The 15,193-nt window shown below is 40.9% G+C and overlaps 2 protein-coding genes across 2 annotated transcripts; one reads left to right on the forward strand and one right to left on the reverse strand.

Annotated features, from left to right (window-relative positions):
• Nucleotides 1-353: 353 nt before the first annotated feature.
• Nucleotides 354-4,016, reverse strand: ppa2 (inorganic pyrophosphatase 2). Its single transcript, XM_049719412.2, has 12 exons — nt 3,792-4,016; nt 3,478-3,542; nt 3,355-3,399; nt 3,207-3,260; nt 2,711-2,830; nt 2,524-2,610; nt 2,318-2,444; nt 2,052-2,179; nt 1,893-1,978; nt 1,745-1,814; nt 1,626-1,665; nt 354-1,545 (listed from the first exon to the last, which is right to left on the reverse strand). Exons 1-12 carry the CDS (start codon nt 3,982-3,984, stop codon nt 1,523-1,525), a joined length of 1,038 nt encoding a protein of 345 aa, XP_049575369.1. The 5' UTR covers nt 3,985-4,016; the 3' UTR covers nt 354-1,522.
• A 1,887-nt stretch (nt 4,017-5,903) lies between these two features.
• arhgef38 (Rho guanine nucleotide exchange factor (GEF) 38) lies at nt 5,904-15,160 on the forward strand. Its single transcript, XM_049721447.2, has 14 exons — nt 5,904-6,220; nt 9,712-9,896; nt 9,966-10,083; nt 10,165-10,312; nt 10,720-10,737; nt 10,813-11,012; nt 11,087-11,217; nt 11,304-11,408; nt 11,481-11,585; nt 12,176-12,547; nt 12,614-12,751; nt 13,368-13,569; nt 14,277-14,560; nt 14,678-15,160. The coding sequence occupies exons 1-14, from the start codon at nt 6,016-6,018 to the stop codon at nt 14,858-14,860; spliced, it is 2,394 nt and encodes a 797-aa protein (XP_049577404.1). The 5' UTR covers nt 5,904-6,015; the 3' UTR covers nt 14,861-15,160.
• The last annotated feature ends 33 nt before the right edge of the window (nt 15,161-15,193 follow it).

Raw genomic sequence — 15,193 nt, forward strand, 5'->3', positions numbered from 1 at the left:
TTTTTATTTTTTAGCTCGTAGGATGGGTTTTTTTTTTTTCCTCAAATGAACACAACGTATATGCACTGATGTGACTAAAGGGAAAGTATGATAGTGAATAAATTAAGAGCAATTTATTTGCTTTTGCTACGAGGCAAAATCAAGGCAGTGATTATCGTCTTTGTGCCTGTGTATAGTTCAATTTATTTATAACCACTAAGCAATTGTATGATTTTTCCTCTTTATTTTTTAATTAATGTGATATATAATGGAATGACTGTAACATTATAGTAACAATTCACCCACTCTTATAACAAATTCATTTTCTGAAAGCACTTCAAATTTTTTTCAGAAAAAAAAAAATGTATATGTAATAAAGTACAAAATGTTTTATTTAAAACAGGGTGTAAATGGATTTGTCACATTGTACAGAGAATATCAAGAATGATTTTTTTTTTTTAGAACTTGAAGTGAACATTGGTTCTTCGAGGCAAATTGACCCACAAATGATCGAATCACAAAGAATCAATTTCACACTCAATCTCATCGTAATGTTTACTGTTAGCGCGACAAATATTTGAATTTATATTTTTGAGTTTGTAGAAATCCAGTGATGTGTTCATTGTACAGAGCCCAGCAACAGTAGCAGGTTGTGGTGAGGTGATTTAAGAGATTTAGCAGGTGGGGGAAAAAAAAAAAAAAAAAAATGCAGAGCCATACTTGAAGCTGAGTCAGCAATGCTTGAATGACTTTCCGGGTATAACAAGAGTACTGCACGTACTTGGCTCAAACAACTCGAAGTTCTCTTTTTTTTTTTTTCTTTTGCAGGCGGACACTAAAACTTATTTCCTGTTTTATTTCTCAAGGCTTCTCTTGTTCTCCTGAAAATTGGTATGCTCCATAAATTGGATTAAAAATAGGTATGAAACTAAGTATTGTAATGTACTGAATGCAGTTTATTTCAAAGCTGTTATTATATCATTGCTGATATTGCCAAGGTGTGGGTGTTTTTTTTTTCCTCTAATAAATCTATATTTATTTAAAGCTATTTGACTTGTATTAAAAAAAAAAAATCAGTTTTACCATTCTAAATACATCCCTAGTTTCAAATGTTTGTGTATGCTCCTTTTACGTCATTCGGTGGATTTATTCACACATTTGGTGCAGATCGTGCAAATCTTTGATGTGTCAAGAAAACATAAAAATGTACAGTAACATATCCAACTAACTACCTCAACGAAAAAGACTGTTATCTGTGATTACTAACGCACGATTAAAATAAAAGGAAATGACATGACGGTGATCAAAACATGATATTTCATTTGTGATTGGACACGGAAGTTTATATTGATAGCAAGTAACATTACGCTAGGTTATAATGTTAAAAAAAAAAATCTACTTAGCCTGACTGGACAGCAAACATGGCATTCGAAAGAGATGACGATAGATCCTTACCAGTCATTATTGATACTGCTAAAAAACAGTAAGGTGCCATCGATACCAAAGTGACAGTTTGCGTCCGTCTTTTCAATTTCCCGATCACTCAGACAAAATGCCACTTGTCCACTGCGCAGGAAGAAGTACAGAAAGGGCATTTACAAAAGTGCGTGGAGTTTGTAAACCCAAATAAGTCATCATCTACTTACCTTCTGGCGAAACACTGTGCGCACAACCAAACACAGGCGCCTGCGTAAATAAAAAGTTGCATTTAGCAATGAGCGAATATTGTTGATGTCCAGTTGCCGATCTTCTATATAAGTCTCACCGACTGAATTACGTCTTTAGCCTCTTTTGCGCTGCAATTGAAGGGACTGTCAGAGCATGATACATTTTTACTGGGGAAAACAAAACAAACCAGGCATAAATTTCAATCCAGAGAAATTCCGTAAAATCAACTCTTAAGAACATCTTACCATTCAATCCCACTACTATTTGTCGATTTCTGCACTAGTGCCCTCCAGTGCTCATGTGTGGATTTGATAATCTCCACGGCAAAGTCCTTAGGATGACGAAACAAAGCCTCAGGATAGAACAACCAAGTTCTTACAAATGTTTATATCCAATTATCATACCTTATCTTGAAACTGAGCGTTGAATCCAAACTGGTTTTCAGGCTTCCCATCTGGAACCTTATATTTCCTGAACCAGTCGACGGTGGCCTCTAAATGACCAGGCCGGCTTTTGCGGACATCATCAATGTCTAAGTAAAAAGCAGAACTGCTGCAGGTGATTTTGTCTTTGCCCACATCGATAGAGAGAGTTTATTGATCAGTTCATCGCCATTAGGACTCTGGCTAAGGTCATCTAATGTAGAGTGAACAAAATAAGTCCATTTTACCATTTAGGCTATTGGCCTCAGGGTCGGCCGCATTGATAGCGATGACCTTCCAGTCCATTTCGCCCTCGTCGATCATAGCCAAGATCCCAAGCACCTTCACTTGAATCACCTGACCGGGAGAGCACACCTAAAAGGACAAGCCAGCAAATAAGCCAAGCAAAGACACGTTCTCAAGAACCTTTCCATGTATCGAGGAGTCTTCTCACCTGCATGCCAATGTCACAAATGTCAATCGGGTCATTATCGCCGCAGCATTTTGTTTCCGAGTCCATGTGGTTAGGGTCCTCCCACGTCTTCTCCGACGAATCGTGTAAAATTATAAACAATTGAGCGATAACTGTGCACAAACTAATTAGCATTAGCGCCAAGGGTACGAAGGAATGCACGCCTTACCTGCGGAATGGCGCCGTAGTTCCAAATATAGCCTTTATGTGGAAATATGTTGGCAACATATCGGAGTTTGCCTTTCTTTACATCTTGCTTAATGGGGTTCAGTGGTTCCTTTGTCGCAATCTGGAAATGGTTAAAATGGTGAAGGAGTCTGGTTCTTTTTTCGTGTGTGTGACTACACGCGCATCCCTCGTAGTCAGTGCGAATATTTCCGCAATTTCTCGTCTTTAGTAATTGCAGTAATACTCCAAGCGTAATTATTTGGAGGGGTCAAGTTTTAGACAAGAGCAACCCTATATTTTGAAAAGCTAGAACATGGATATTTCAAAATGAAATAAAAACAAGTAACATTTTGTACACTCTCAGTCAATGTTGTAGTTTAAATCTAACAAAAGAAATCACGTAAATGAATTTCATATTAAAGAAGTGTATTCAAGCAGTAGACTTTATATTCTATTTTTAAGGATTTGATATTTCTAAATTTTCAGGGTCTGCTTACCTCCATCTTAGCGTTGGTCCAGCGGGGTACCTCCACCACCATGTTGAAGAGCGCCTGAACATACACAGACCTTCATGAAGTCCTTATTGGCAAGACGCAGCGTAGATTTAAGAAGACGCCATTCTTATAAGAACTTATCCGAACGTACCTCACTCCCGTTCCTCTTGGCCTTCTTGGCTGGCAAACCATTGCACTGGTGAAAGAACATGACACATACAGTATATAGTTTACAAGTAGAAAAAGGCCATTATAATGCCAAAATAATGGTTACCTGTTCTTCCTGAGCTATGAGGGGAATATCATGGAAAGGAGAAATGTAGTTGCCATCTGAATTTTCTTGGGGAGAACATAAAAAAAGATGTCAAGCTAACACAGACGGTTTGGTGACGAAATAAAATAAATACGAAAAGGATGCACCCCTGGAATGTTTCTTACACTCCAAATGTTGGTGGTGCTTGAATATTGACGTTACTGACAAGGGCAAAACTTTATCAGGAACCTTCCAGAACCCCCCAAGACCATGAAATTAATTTGTGAGGGGGTGTGTCTATGATTATTTCACAACAATGGCGGTTCTTCACTTACTAAAATAAATCCGGTACTCGGGGGTGTTTGGGCTTCCTCTCTCCTCTGTTTGATAGTGCATCGTTTTTCTCAACGTGTACAAATGTGGCACGTAGGCGGCACGGCAGAGGAGCTTGTGTCCTAAATGGGGAAACGAGTCCACAAATGCCCGGAAGACGTAGCCTGAGGAGCGGAATAATAGCGGCGGTCTCATGGCTGACGCTTTTGCCGCCACTTCCTGCTTTACAGCGGTTAAAACACTTCCGGTATGACCTATTAAAAAAATATATAATAAAAAGGGTATTCTCACGATAATGCGATATATGACGCGTAGTTTGTGTAAATTTAACCGTTGGGCACATCGCTGAATAAGAAAGAATTGAAAAGCTTAGCCAAACCACCGTTGAAGAAAAACGGTTCTGAATCACGGCTTTAATTTGATAGGAAAAACCGGAAATTAAGATTGTACTTCCGTTCACTCATGTCGCCCAACCAAACAAGCGCAAGTTGAGATTTTAAGGAGCAAACTGCACAAAAATTATATATTTTTTAAATGTAGGGAGCAAACTATGTCATATGTAGAAAGGGGAGAGAATGTGGTTTTAAAAACAACAACAATTAAATGATGGCAACTCTAAATGATTGCTTTTCATTGGCCCCTTAGGTTAAATTCACCATAAAGAACACATAATTCTCAACAAACCCATTTCAAAAGCTGAGAAAATTATAGTGAGTTTCCAAGAGTGTGCAAAAACAAATCCTTTTTGACAGTCTTATGACTTTAATGTTGACATTGCATGATGAGCTCAAAGTCCACATGCACTGTGCCATGAACAAACAATCTGCCCTTGGCCTCCATCATCTTTTATCTCCATATGGCCGCAGCACGCTCAAACAAATGATGTCATCTGCAGGTTGAGCGAGTGGGTTATCAAAAAGACAAAAGTGCATAGCTGTGTTTGATGCAATTACCAGAAAGCTGTGATTCCGTTCACTCCAAACTGTTAATTCTGTACGTGACAACATGGATGAATCGATTCGCATCGATACTCGTTCAATACAATGTCAAATTAATGGTGATCCATCATCAAACATTGGGTAATGAAAAAGTTGTGTCTTCCTGCAAAGTTGCACTTTGAAAGACATGATGTAACACTAAACCCCCAAGGGACCAAACATATGAGCTTGCTGACTCAGCATTTGCATGAATCTGAATAAAAGTCGGAACGTTGTTCTACTCACAGAAATACCTGAGACTTATTTGGTGTGTGTGTTTCACGTTGTCGTCATGTTTTTATGATACGCAGGCCTGCCCAGTGAGTGTCATGGGAGTGAAACTGGTGAGCTCACATTACTCGGGCTTTCAATTGGGAGTAAATGCCTCCATTCATTGTGTTACTCGAAAACCTGCTGGACCTGCCTTACATTTGCTGCATAATTATTTTTAATTTTTCTTTTGTTGAGGAAAAATCTTTACTCAACTTTCAGCTGCTTGCAACATGACTTTCTGTTCCATTTCAAAAATAAGAATATATTATGTATAGCTAATGTGCGTAGCCTTATAATTAAACATTTAAAAAAATAAACATAAAGACAAATGGACATGTATTAAATCCTGTCAAACAATAACTACATTTCATATTTTTCATTTTAATTATACAAGCACTACACCATCACCATAATGGCAAATAATATTTCTTTATTCCATTATATAAATACCATTACTAAAATAATAATTGATATTGCTTTATAAAAACATTTTTAGATACACTTTCAATCCCTACATTGTTCATATTAGACATATATCCATAATTTAAATACCATTTGTAGCAAATGTACATGATTATTCATAATATCCATAATTCATAATAATAAAATAACAATACAAAAACATAACAATGACAAATCAATACACTATGTGGTCTGTTTTAACTTTTTATGTCACGTCATAGCATTGAAATTCATTATTTAGATTTTTTTATTAATTTTTTTTTTACATGTGGGTTCAAGAGGGCACGCTGACATTCTCTCTCAGGTTTGTAGCTTGAAAAACTTTTTCAAGGGAAGTCACCGCATAGCAGAGCAGAGGCGTGTTCACGCAGTTCTCATGTCAGATGAACACGGGAGGGGCGGAGCTTAGTTACCTGCACAGAGCAGGTAACCAACACACAGGGGAAGGACGTGCACCTGTTCCCGGCTCCCAGGGCTGCCTTCCTTACCGGACGAGCTACGGGGCAAGCTCACCATGGATCCCAACGAGGCCGGCGGCGCTGAGAAGAAAGGGGAGAAGGTCATCAAGCGCAGGAACCGACCTGTGTTCCTGCGCTACCTGGAGAGGAGGAAGACGGACAGCATCGTGACTGACGACACCTGCAAAGGTGACATCAATCTGGGGACGCTGGTGAGGCGCAGTCAGTCTGACAAAACGGAGTACAGCGCTAAACTTAAAGGTAAGATAGCTAATGACATCCCCTGAGTAGCAACAATCCAATGGTCGGCTTGGAAAACTTTGAGATGACTAGTTTGACACAAGAGCCTTGCACCTGTTATGTTCCTGTGAGGTGGAGAAACTCTCACGGGGACAGGATCCACATATGCAAACTGTGCCGATAAGTGTGACACACACCAGCTGGTAAACAAGCGCTGCACTTTGACATTCTTGCTTTCTGCAAATGATTTTCAAAGGTGGCTTTATTTGAGTTACTATGGCCAAGATAACAAGTCAAGGCCTCGATAAATTTCAAGCATGTCCAGTCAAGCCATTATTTGGGGTTACGGGGCTTATATTCGCCGTACGAACACATTTTTAAATTTTACATACACTAATTTAAATTGTCCCACACTAATCTCTTAGTTTCTTTTCTTCTGACTTAATCACGATCTCCATTAATTTAGTTCATGTTCACGCTATTGGTGAAGTTAGCATAGCTTACCTTGTTTCGGTTATAACTTCGAGCCATTTTTTTTTTTTTTTTACTGCATAATTAATTAATCCCTAGAGCAACCTTCTATAATATCTGCAATGATGCATTCGAGGAAACTGCCTGGGTTGCCAGGTTGCACTATATGTACACACACGCACAATGTCAAATCACAATAAACAGGTCACCGTCTAGAAAATGTATACTTTCGAATTTAAACACACAAGACTTATCTAACCATATAGTTCAAGTCAACGTTGATCAAGATTTTAGCAAGCATGTCCTAAGTGTCTTAAATCCGACTCAAGTCAAGCCATGTGACTCAAGTCCCCCCCGTACTTTGCTGATTTTAGTTAAACTAGAGAACAAGCTTATTATGCTGACGCTGTGTTTTTACACATACACGTTCCCAGACAACCCGTCTACGGGAGTCAATGGTTGGGAATGTCACACTTCAGGCCAAATGAGTGACATCACCCTTATAGTCAAAACTATGTTGGCTTTCCTGCAACACTTGTCTTGCGCGTTGATCCTTTTCGGAAACTAGCTTCCTCACGATTGTTAGTCGACTGATAATGCCGCTTTCACGCATATTCGGCATAGCCTACACACACACACACACACAATTTTTTTTGTTTACACTTCACTCGAGTGCTCTTCTGGCAATTTGTGTTTTGCCTCAACAAACCTGCACAATGGCAACTCTTGTTGTTTTCAGTAAACCTGCCACCAGTCCCTGTTTTGGCTTTGGCCCGCACACACATGCCGACAAAGCGCGTGACATATTGACAGGGATATTACCATTGCAAATATTGACACAGCGATGACTTCACCAGAAAGAGGAAACACGTGTGCAAGTCAAAAAAGTTGTCACCTGCCTGCCGGACAGGTTGGTCGACCCCGTGCAACGTGACCTCGGTGAAATACTAGTACAACAAATACTACTTGGAGTACATTCCTAAAAAGTGATTCTCGCGAAATTCTCAGTAGAGATCAGATCCCGCTGAACATGTTTTGGAGAGCCATGTCGGTTTTACTCCGTGGTGATACAGGATACACCAAGATCCTTTTCAATGGACCCAAGCAGTGAAAAGCCCTGGATCCACTTTCATGGGAACTCACAAAAAGAATAAATGGACAAAGAAGTCCGGATGTGATCTGGAGTACTTTTAATGAACCGTTTTAAAATGGTTTGAGAATAATTGTCAATTTTTGTCTATGTGAAGCCCTTTGAGACTGTTTGTGATTTAGGGCTATACAAATAAACTTGACTTGACTTGACTTGACTTTGCAACGATGTAAAGCATCTAACTTTCTGGCATTTTTAGAAATTTAAAAAAAAAATAAAATAAAAGAGTCTTTGAGGAGCAATGCACATGCTATAGACAAAAGGCTTTTTGTTCCCACTATGTTAGCCAGCCGATAGATGCGTTTCTTATAAAGCTACGTGCTAAATAGCTATTTACTCACTGAATGGACAGTGAAAGTGCTTTGGTTAAAGTCCAAATGTTTGTTAATTTTAAAAAAATCAGGTTAAATTATTCTGCAAATGATGTTTTAAGTGAAACCCAGCAAAATGTTATTTATTATATTTGTGAAGAGATATAATTCGCTCATTCACTTCATTTATATATATTTATCCACATATATAAATGGAATGAGGCTGCCTCTCCAAATGTCCACTTTCACACCCACTTACAAGCCTTACATAAAAAAGATTTATTAAAAAAATATATCTTAAGTTGGATGGTGGTCCATTTGCTGAGCAGTGTTATGAATTATTTGATTTACAGTCTATTTATAGTGGCTTGACTGGAATATAGAATGTTTTATGCACTGAGCAATTCAGCATGCTGTGGTCAAATCGTTTCGTGCGTGTGCATACGCATGTGTGTGTGTCCTTGCAAAGGTGCGAGCAAATTAATGGCCGGCGAGCAGATGGAATGCCTGAGCACGCCGGCGCATTACATCAGCGGCGCAATTCGTTCCGTAACCTGACACGAGCTCCCTGCAGCCTTCCCTTTCCTCACAATCCCGCCCTGAGCAGGAGGCCGCGTGTGTGGCATCGATTAGGCGGCGAGGCGGCTTCGCTCTTGCCCGAAGTCAAGCGCACAGCCGTCGCAGACTGATTAGGCGGCATGAGCCATAAAAAAAAAAAAAAAAAAAAAAGCCTGACTGGCATGTTAAATGAGGCCTCGTGGCGCTCAAGTCACAATAATTAGTTCACCGTGAAATACTGCAGGAAGCTCGGAAAGTTTTATTCTCCCAAGAAATGCCCTTTCCTGATGGATCAGCACGTTAATGCCTTCCTGCACGGGATGGGGCTTGAACATTTTGTCTACAAACAGTAGCCATGCATTAGGAGTCATTGCAAAAATAAGGTCACGATTCTCTCCGACCTTCACATCGCAATGCTAAGTGGCGACATGCTAGCATTACTAACAAATAATACATTTCGCATAATACACCAAAAGAAGGCCGCAAAGTTAACAGAACAAAGAGACTTCGATTCTACGTTTATGTTAGTAGAATTTTCTTTTTGGGCTATCCTGCTTGCTAACAAATAGACTAACACCAGTTTGTCGGTTGATGGCATTTTCTTTCCTTTTTCAATTACAAACTAAAAATGTATCAAATTTTCAATTAAACAATGGATAAAATAATTAAGTATCAAAGTATTTGACAGAAGAACTCTAGATAATTTTAAAATGTATCGGTTTGCGGTAGCCAGTTAAAGCTGTTAGCTAATGCTAATCTGTGCTAACACCGCTATCCTATCTTTTGCTGATATTGTAGTGCATTTATTTGGTATGGCCATCACTTGAACACAAACGCACGATTAAAAATGTTAGAATTCATATAACTCGGCCATTATCATCGACAATTTAAAGTCTTCTGGCATCTGTGAAGACAACTGGTGGAAGTACAGGGAGAACCTGCCTACAAGATTCTAACTTGAGACTTCAGCAAACATGCAAACCAAGTACCAAGCTTTCCTCACAATAATTGCTCTTGCGCAGAAAAAATGACACCGCACGACTTGTCCAGTCCTGCCTCGCCTGCGTTGGACCCAGAGGAGGTCCGGTCGAGAAAGATGACTCGCCGATCAAAAGTCATCCAAGAGCTGATACAGACTGAAAAAGACTTCCATACTAACCTGGAGCTGTGCATCCGAGAAGTGTTGCAGCCTCTGAGGAGCATACAGGTGGGTTCTTGTGTACCCTAGCAAATTAGAATTTTTAATGGCGAAATATTCTGCCCACTTTTACGTTAGGTTGTCGATGTGGATCATCTGTTCACCAACATGGAGACGGTGTGTGAAGTCTCATCCGCACTCCTAAATAGACTTCGGGAAGCCCTGTCCGACCCGGATCCTGAGGCGGTCATTATCGGTAATATTCATCGTCCGCCCTCCTTATCCCTCGATGCCTTTTTAACTAATTTTTTTGAAAAATATTTGTTTGAATGTAAAGGAGAAGTATTCATCCAGGCAAAAGCAGCTTTAGAGGATGTCTATAAGATTTACTGCTACCATCACGATGATGCTAACATGGTGCTGGAATCGTACGAAAAAGAGGAAGGAATAAAGCAACATTTCACGACGTGTTTACTAGCAATGAAGTGAGTAGTACTTCCTCACAATATTCATTTCTCTCTACAACTTCCTAATAAAGTGGAATCTCTAACGTTGAACAATAGAAGACCCCATTCAAAAGAGTTCCCGTGGGTATTATTGAAAGATCTCGGATTTATTTGGTTGAATTACACAAATGGTAAATCGTTTCATCACGCAAAGATATATCGTACAAGGAAACCGGCCTACACAGATTTAGCAATTTGGGATTTTGTGTCAATATTTAGCGACTCTTCTGACCCTTTAGGCAAATATTTTTCCTCCAAAACTTGATTGCTGGAACAGTACGGATAAATGTCAAAATTGTATGTTCTCAGGGGCGTTCAACTTTTGAGCTTCCAAAATGTTATGAAAGAATCCAAATTCAAATCTTGTGTCTTCTTTTAATTTACAGGAAACTCTATGACCAAAAGTGAGTATGCCCGAAAAAAATGAACCCTGCAGACTTTTTTGGGGGTCTATTTTCCACGATCGTTTTACATCACAGAGGGAAGCCCTACTTGCTGGACATGGGTTCGCTTCTCATCAAGCCAGTCCAGAGGATCATGAAATACCCGCTGCTGCTGGGCGAGCTGTGGCAGGCCACGCCCGAAGATCACCCCGATTTCCGGCCGTTGCAAGAAGCCTTCACCGCCGTGAAGATCATCAACGTCAACATCAATGAGTTCAAGCGACGCAAGGACATAGGTGAGGTGATTGGCGAAATACAAGATGGAGCAAAGTGATCTTATACATTGTCTTCTCATCATATGGATTTCCAGTGATGAAGTACAAAAATTCAGAAGATGAAGGAACTCTGCGTAAACTTCACAAGTTCAACATTCACTCCATTAGGAAGAAAAGTGATCGCTTCGCAGGTTATCTCAAGATCCTCACTGGAGTTGAACCACAAGTAAGAACCATCTTCAAAATACTGCCAATTATTTTGGATTCTTCTCAGAATCCCCAAAAAATTGAGCTTTTAATTTCAACCCGCAGGTGAGGGATGAAGTGTTCGACAGAGAGGAGAAACTCTTCAGGGGTCTGGAGAAAGCAGTAAGGCAGCTAGTAAAGAATCTCCAAAGTTACTTGCAGTACACTCAGGTTGGTGAAAAGTCTTAAAATTGATATGATATTCTTTGTTTGCTCATGATTTTATGGTCACGTCCAACTCAGGAGATGGTGTCCGTCGCTGTTAACAAAGTCCACGAGATGGAGAGCATAATCAAAGAGTCAAACGGCTCATCGCACACGAAAAGTCACGACCCCTATGAACGCTACGTGAGTCATGAAGAAGAGTGATATGAAATATATGAACATGAATCATGTTCTGGCAATTAATTTCTAGTCTGACCGGGTTGAAATAAATCCTAAAGTTGTCGGTTTTCACGATTTGAGTGAACTTCAGAACGAAATTCTTCAAAACGATCCATGAAATTTTTATATGATGGACTTGACGTTTCAAATCAATTGCCAACCTGACTATCCGATGTAACATTCTGAATTTGAACTTTTTCTCAATGTAAGGATTCAAATTGGTCCGCTGAAATGCGTAAAAAGTAACCGAAGGTCACCTTTTGCTGTCTTTAGCGCACAAATAGAGGCTTGTCTACTTTGTTAGGGCTCTAAAAGCTAACTAAAGATGCTAACGTCTTCTTAACTAGTAGCTGAAATGCGTAAAAAGTAACCAAAGGCCACCTTTAGCTGTCTTTAGCGCACAAATAGAGGCTTGTCTACTTTGTTAGGGCTCTAAAAGCTAACTAAAGATGCTAACGTCTTCTTAGCTAGTAGCGGTAGCATCTCAGCAACGTTGATGTTAGCATTCCGTGGCTCTCTTCATTAAAATTACGTCCAATATTGTCTTCTCACAGAAAGACAACATGGAGCGTCTGGTCCTCGGCCCACTTTCATCTCTTCAGGGCATGTTCACTGCGCCCCAAAAGCTCATCCAGAAACGTTACGACAAACTGCTCGATTACTGCAGCCGGCTGGAGCGCTCGTCGTTTTCGCCCTCATCCTCGTCATCTACCTCTTCCTCCACCCCGTGCTTGGTATCCGTAGACCCACCCGGTCCCGCCAGGAGGGACTACGAGGCTCTCAACGCGTTGCTCGTGGAGGAGTTGCAACGGTTCAACATGGCTGCCTACGCTATCCTCACTAACTGCGCGGCGTATATCGTGACCTTGCTCAGAGGCCTGATGGAGGAAATTTTGTTGGCTGCTCCCTCCATACAGCAACTACCAGTGGGTAGCAAAAAAACTAGCATATTTATATCACGCTAAAATGCTAATTTGCAATGTCTTTCACAGGCTCCGTTGTCTAACATCGCTGAGGTGCAGAACAGCATCATGGATGAGCTGAACAATCTGGGGTTTGTCAAAGAGAACGCACAGAAACTAATGGAGCGGAAAGTCAGCTTCGAAAGGCAACGAGAAAAAAAAATAGCGGTAAGATGAGCGGTCGCAGTAATAATTTGCATGACAATGCCGCTTATTTTGCGCCTCCTGTAACCGAAACGTTGAAGACTATGTTTGGTAAATACCAAAGACAATCTTGAGGCTTCAAGACAATTAAGTGTCTTTAACAATTTTTTTTTTTTGCCGACACTGTAGACAAGTGTTGACTGACTCACGGGAACTTTAAATACAATCGACAAACTTATCATACCTGTTTTGGGGACGATGGGACAAGCAAATATCACACGGGAAAAAAAAAAGCTGACCTAGATTCAACCCGTAGCTTTCTTACCCGAGTGGCTTCATCAGTTCAGTGTCAAGATCGTCGTCTGTCTGGATGTCAAGTTCAAAGTCCCTCGTTTCCCTCAAAGAGTTTCACAGTTTGGTGGAAAATTCCAAGTGATAAAGATGAACACAAAAGACACCCCCAGGTGGTGATTAACTGGGGCAATTCCATGCTCCATCAGGTCTCAGCCATTTACACTTAAAAAGCTTCCTCTGTAATGTTTCAAAGTATCCCCTGGAAGAACTCTCTCCACCTGAAGCTCCACACAGCGTGCCAGCTCACAGACTCCATACATACCTAACAACACTTGTTGTCTTCCAGACGCCGGAGGTGGAGCATCAGACAGAAGAACAACGTGCCCGACTGCTGGCCGAATATCCCCCGAGTCGTCTGTACCAGTTGAAGAGGAAGTGCAACGGCTGCCAGAAGGAGGACCTCAGCCTGCTGGAGGGGGAGCTGGTGGCCTTGCTGGAGGACACAGACCCGTTGGGCAGTAGCAGTCGCTGGCTGGTTCACACCGGAGGCGAGTTTGTATGAACATCATGTCCTGAGTCAGACGCAAAGCAAGACGATCCCCAAAACGGGTCAGGCCTAATCCCTGGATCGGGTAAATTCATTGACCATTGAGCACGTACCCCAATTGAAACTCCCAGGTGTTCTTGCGACAGTTGCCAATCGCTTTAGTCTTTCCTCTGGGGGATCTGTTCCCTCGTAACACCACAACAAACCACGTAGTCGGCGGCGTTACTTAGGAATAAAAAGCCTCGGCGGTTCCAAAACAAGAACAAAATCTATTCCGCTCTTAAGACTTTCTGTGACAACACGTTTTTTTTAGAGTGCTAAGAAGAACAATGGAAGACTTGTTTCCCCCTGGGATGACAAGAATCCCCACAAGTTGTTTTGCGGGATCTTATTTTTGAGTCACTCTCGATACCTGGAGTTAGCAAAGCGCTACGTGTAGCTTGTAGCTACAACAGAACAATAAAGTCCCAATGATCATCGTCACACACACATCTGGGTGTGGTGAAATTTGTCCTCTGCATTTAACCCATCCCCATGTGATTTTAATCCATCCCCTGGGGGAGAGGGGAGCAGTGAGCAGCAGCGGTGCCGCGCTCGGGAATCATTTGGTGATCAATGAACAAGTCTTAGAATACTCAATAAGATAATGTTGTCTTGAAATATTTCTGCATGTTCTAAACTCTACCTGTTCCACTTTTCTACAATTAGGGAAACAGGGATACGTGTACTCCACGTTCTTAAAGCAGTACAACCCTCTGAGGGACTCGCAGAGGAAAGGCCAGGCGGCCAAACAGCAGCAACAAGAACAGCAACCGACCGCCATGACCGACGAAGACTTTGACGATCTGAGCCTTTTTGTATCGGGCAGTGGAAGCAGCAGCCTGAGGAGCTTCAGTCTCAACACCACCGACAGTAGCTCCAACCTTTCGGGCCTTCAGGGCGAATTGGACACCGTGGACCTGGAGGTTTCGTTTGACACAGATGCTCAGCAGGTACGCGTGGAAACATAGCAAAATATGGCCAACAGTGCCATCTGCTGGTTGAATTTATATATTGAGGACAAGGAACATATTAGTTTTTCTAACCAACTTCTGCTTTTTTTTGCACAGTACTACGCCGTATATGCATTTGAAGCCCGTTGTGACCAGGAACTGACTTTGCAGGAGTACCAACATGTACGAATCTTGCAATTCAATGACCAAGGTGGTAACAAGGAATGGTGGCTCGCGGAGGTTGATGGTCAGCGGGGATACGTCCCCGCCAACTACCTTGGTAGGATGTCCTATGCATGAAAAAAAAAAAAATCCAGACGATTATCATTGTTTCACGGATCATTTCAGCTGAATATTTGTGCTTTGCGAAAGCAAACTGTGGATTTTGTCATATTGACAATGTGACCTAATGAAGAACATTTTTATATGAGCTGCTGTGCTGAGCACTTTTACAACAGTGTTTAGAAGTAATATTTTATATGAATACATTTTTTAATGAAGTAAAAATCGTACATGAAGTAATTTATCAGAGAAATTTAATGTGAAAAAAAGATTCTGTTGTTTCTATTTTATTATAATATTAAACATCTATGAAACATATTTGCTTTCATTACTTTTTTAATTAGATCCGCT

The sequence above is a fragment of the Syngnathus scovelli genome, chromosome 5 (genome assembly GCF_024217435.2).
Source record: "Syngnathus scovelli strain Florida chromosome 5, RoL_Ssco_1.2, whole genome shotgun sequence".
NCBI classification, from domain to species: Eukaryota; Metazoa; Chordata; class Actinopteri; order Syngnathiformes; family Syngnathidae; genus Syngnathus; species Syngnathus scovelli.

What these genes read in the sequence shown, in the direction of transcription:
- ppa2 (XM_049719412.2), bottom strand. Translation starts at nt 3,984, where the DNA reads ATGAGACCGCCGCTATTATTCCGCTCCTCAGGCTACGTCTTCCGGGCA. An exon ending in TCATAGCTCAGGAAGAACAG is followed by an intron (nt 3,400 to 3,477) that starts GTAACCATTATT and finishes TTCTTTCACCAG; the next exon opens with TGCAATGGTTTGCCAGCCAA. An exon ending in ACGCTCAGTTTCAAGATAAG is followed by an intron (nt 1,979 to 2,051) that starts GTATGATAATTG and finishes CGTCATCCTAAG; the next exon opens with GACTTTGCCGTGGAGATTAT.
- arhgef38 (XM_049721447.2), top strand. Translation starts at nt 6,016, where the DNA reads ATGGATCCCAACGAGGCCGGCGGCGCTGAGAAGAAAGGGGAGAAGGTC. An exon ending in TCCTGAGGCGGTCATTATCG is followed by an intron (nt 10,084 to 10,164) that starts GTAATATTCATC and finishes TTGAATGTAAAG; the next exon opens with GAGAAGTATTCATCCAGGCA. An exon ending in GTTACTTGCAGTACACTCAG is followed by an intron (nt 11,409 to 11,480) that starts GTTGGTGAAAAG and finishes CGTCCAACTCAG; the next exon opens with GAGATGGTGTCCGTCGCTGT.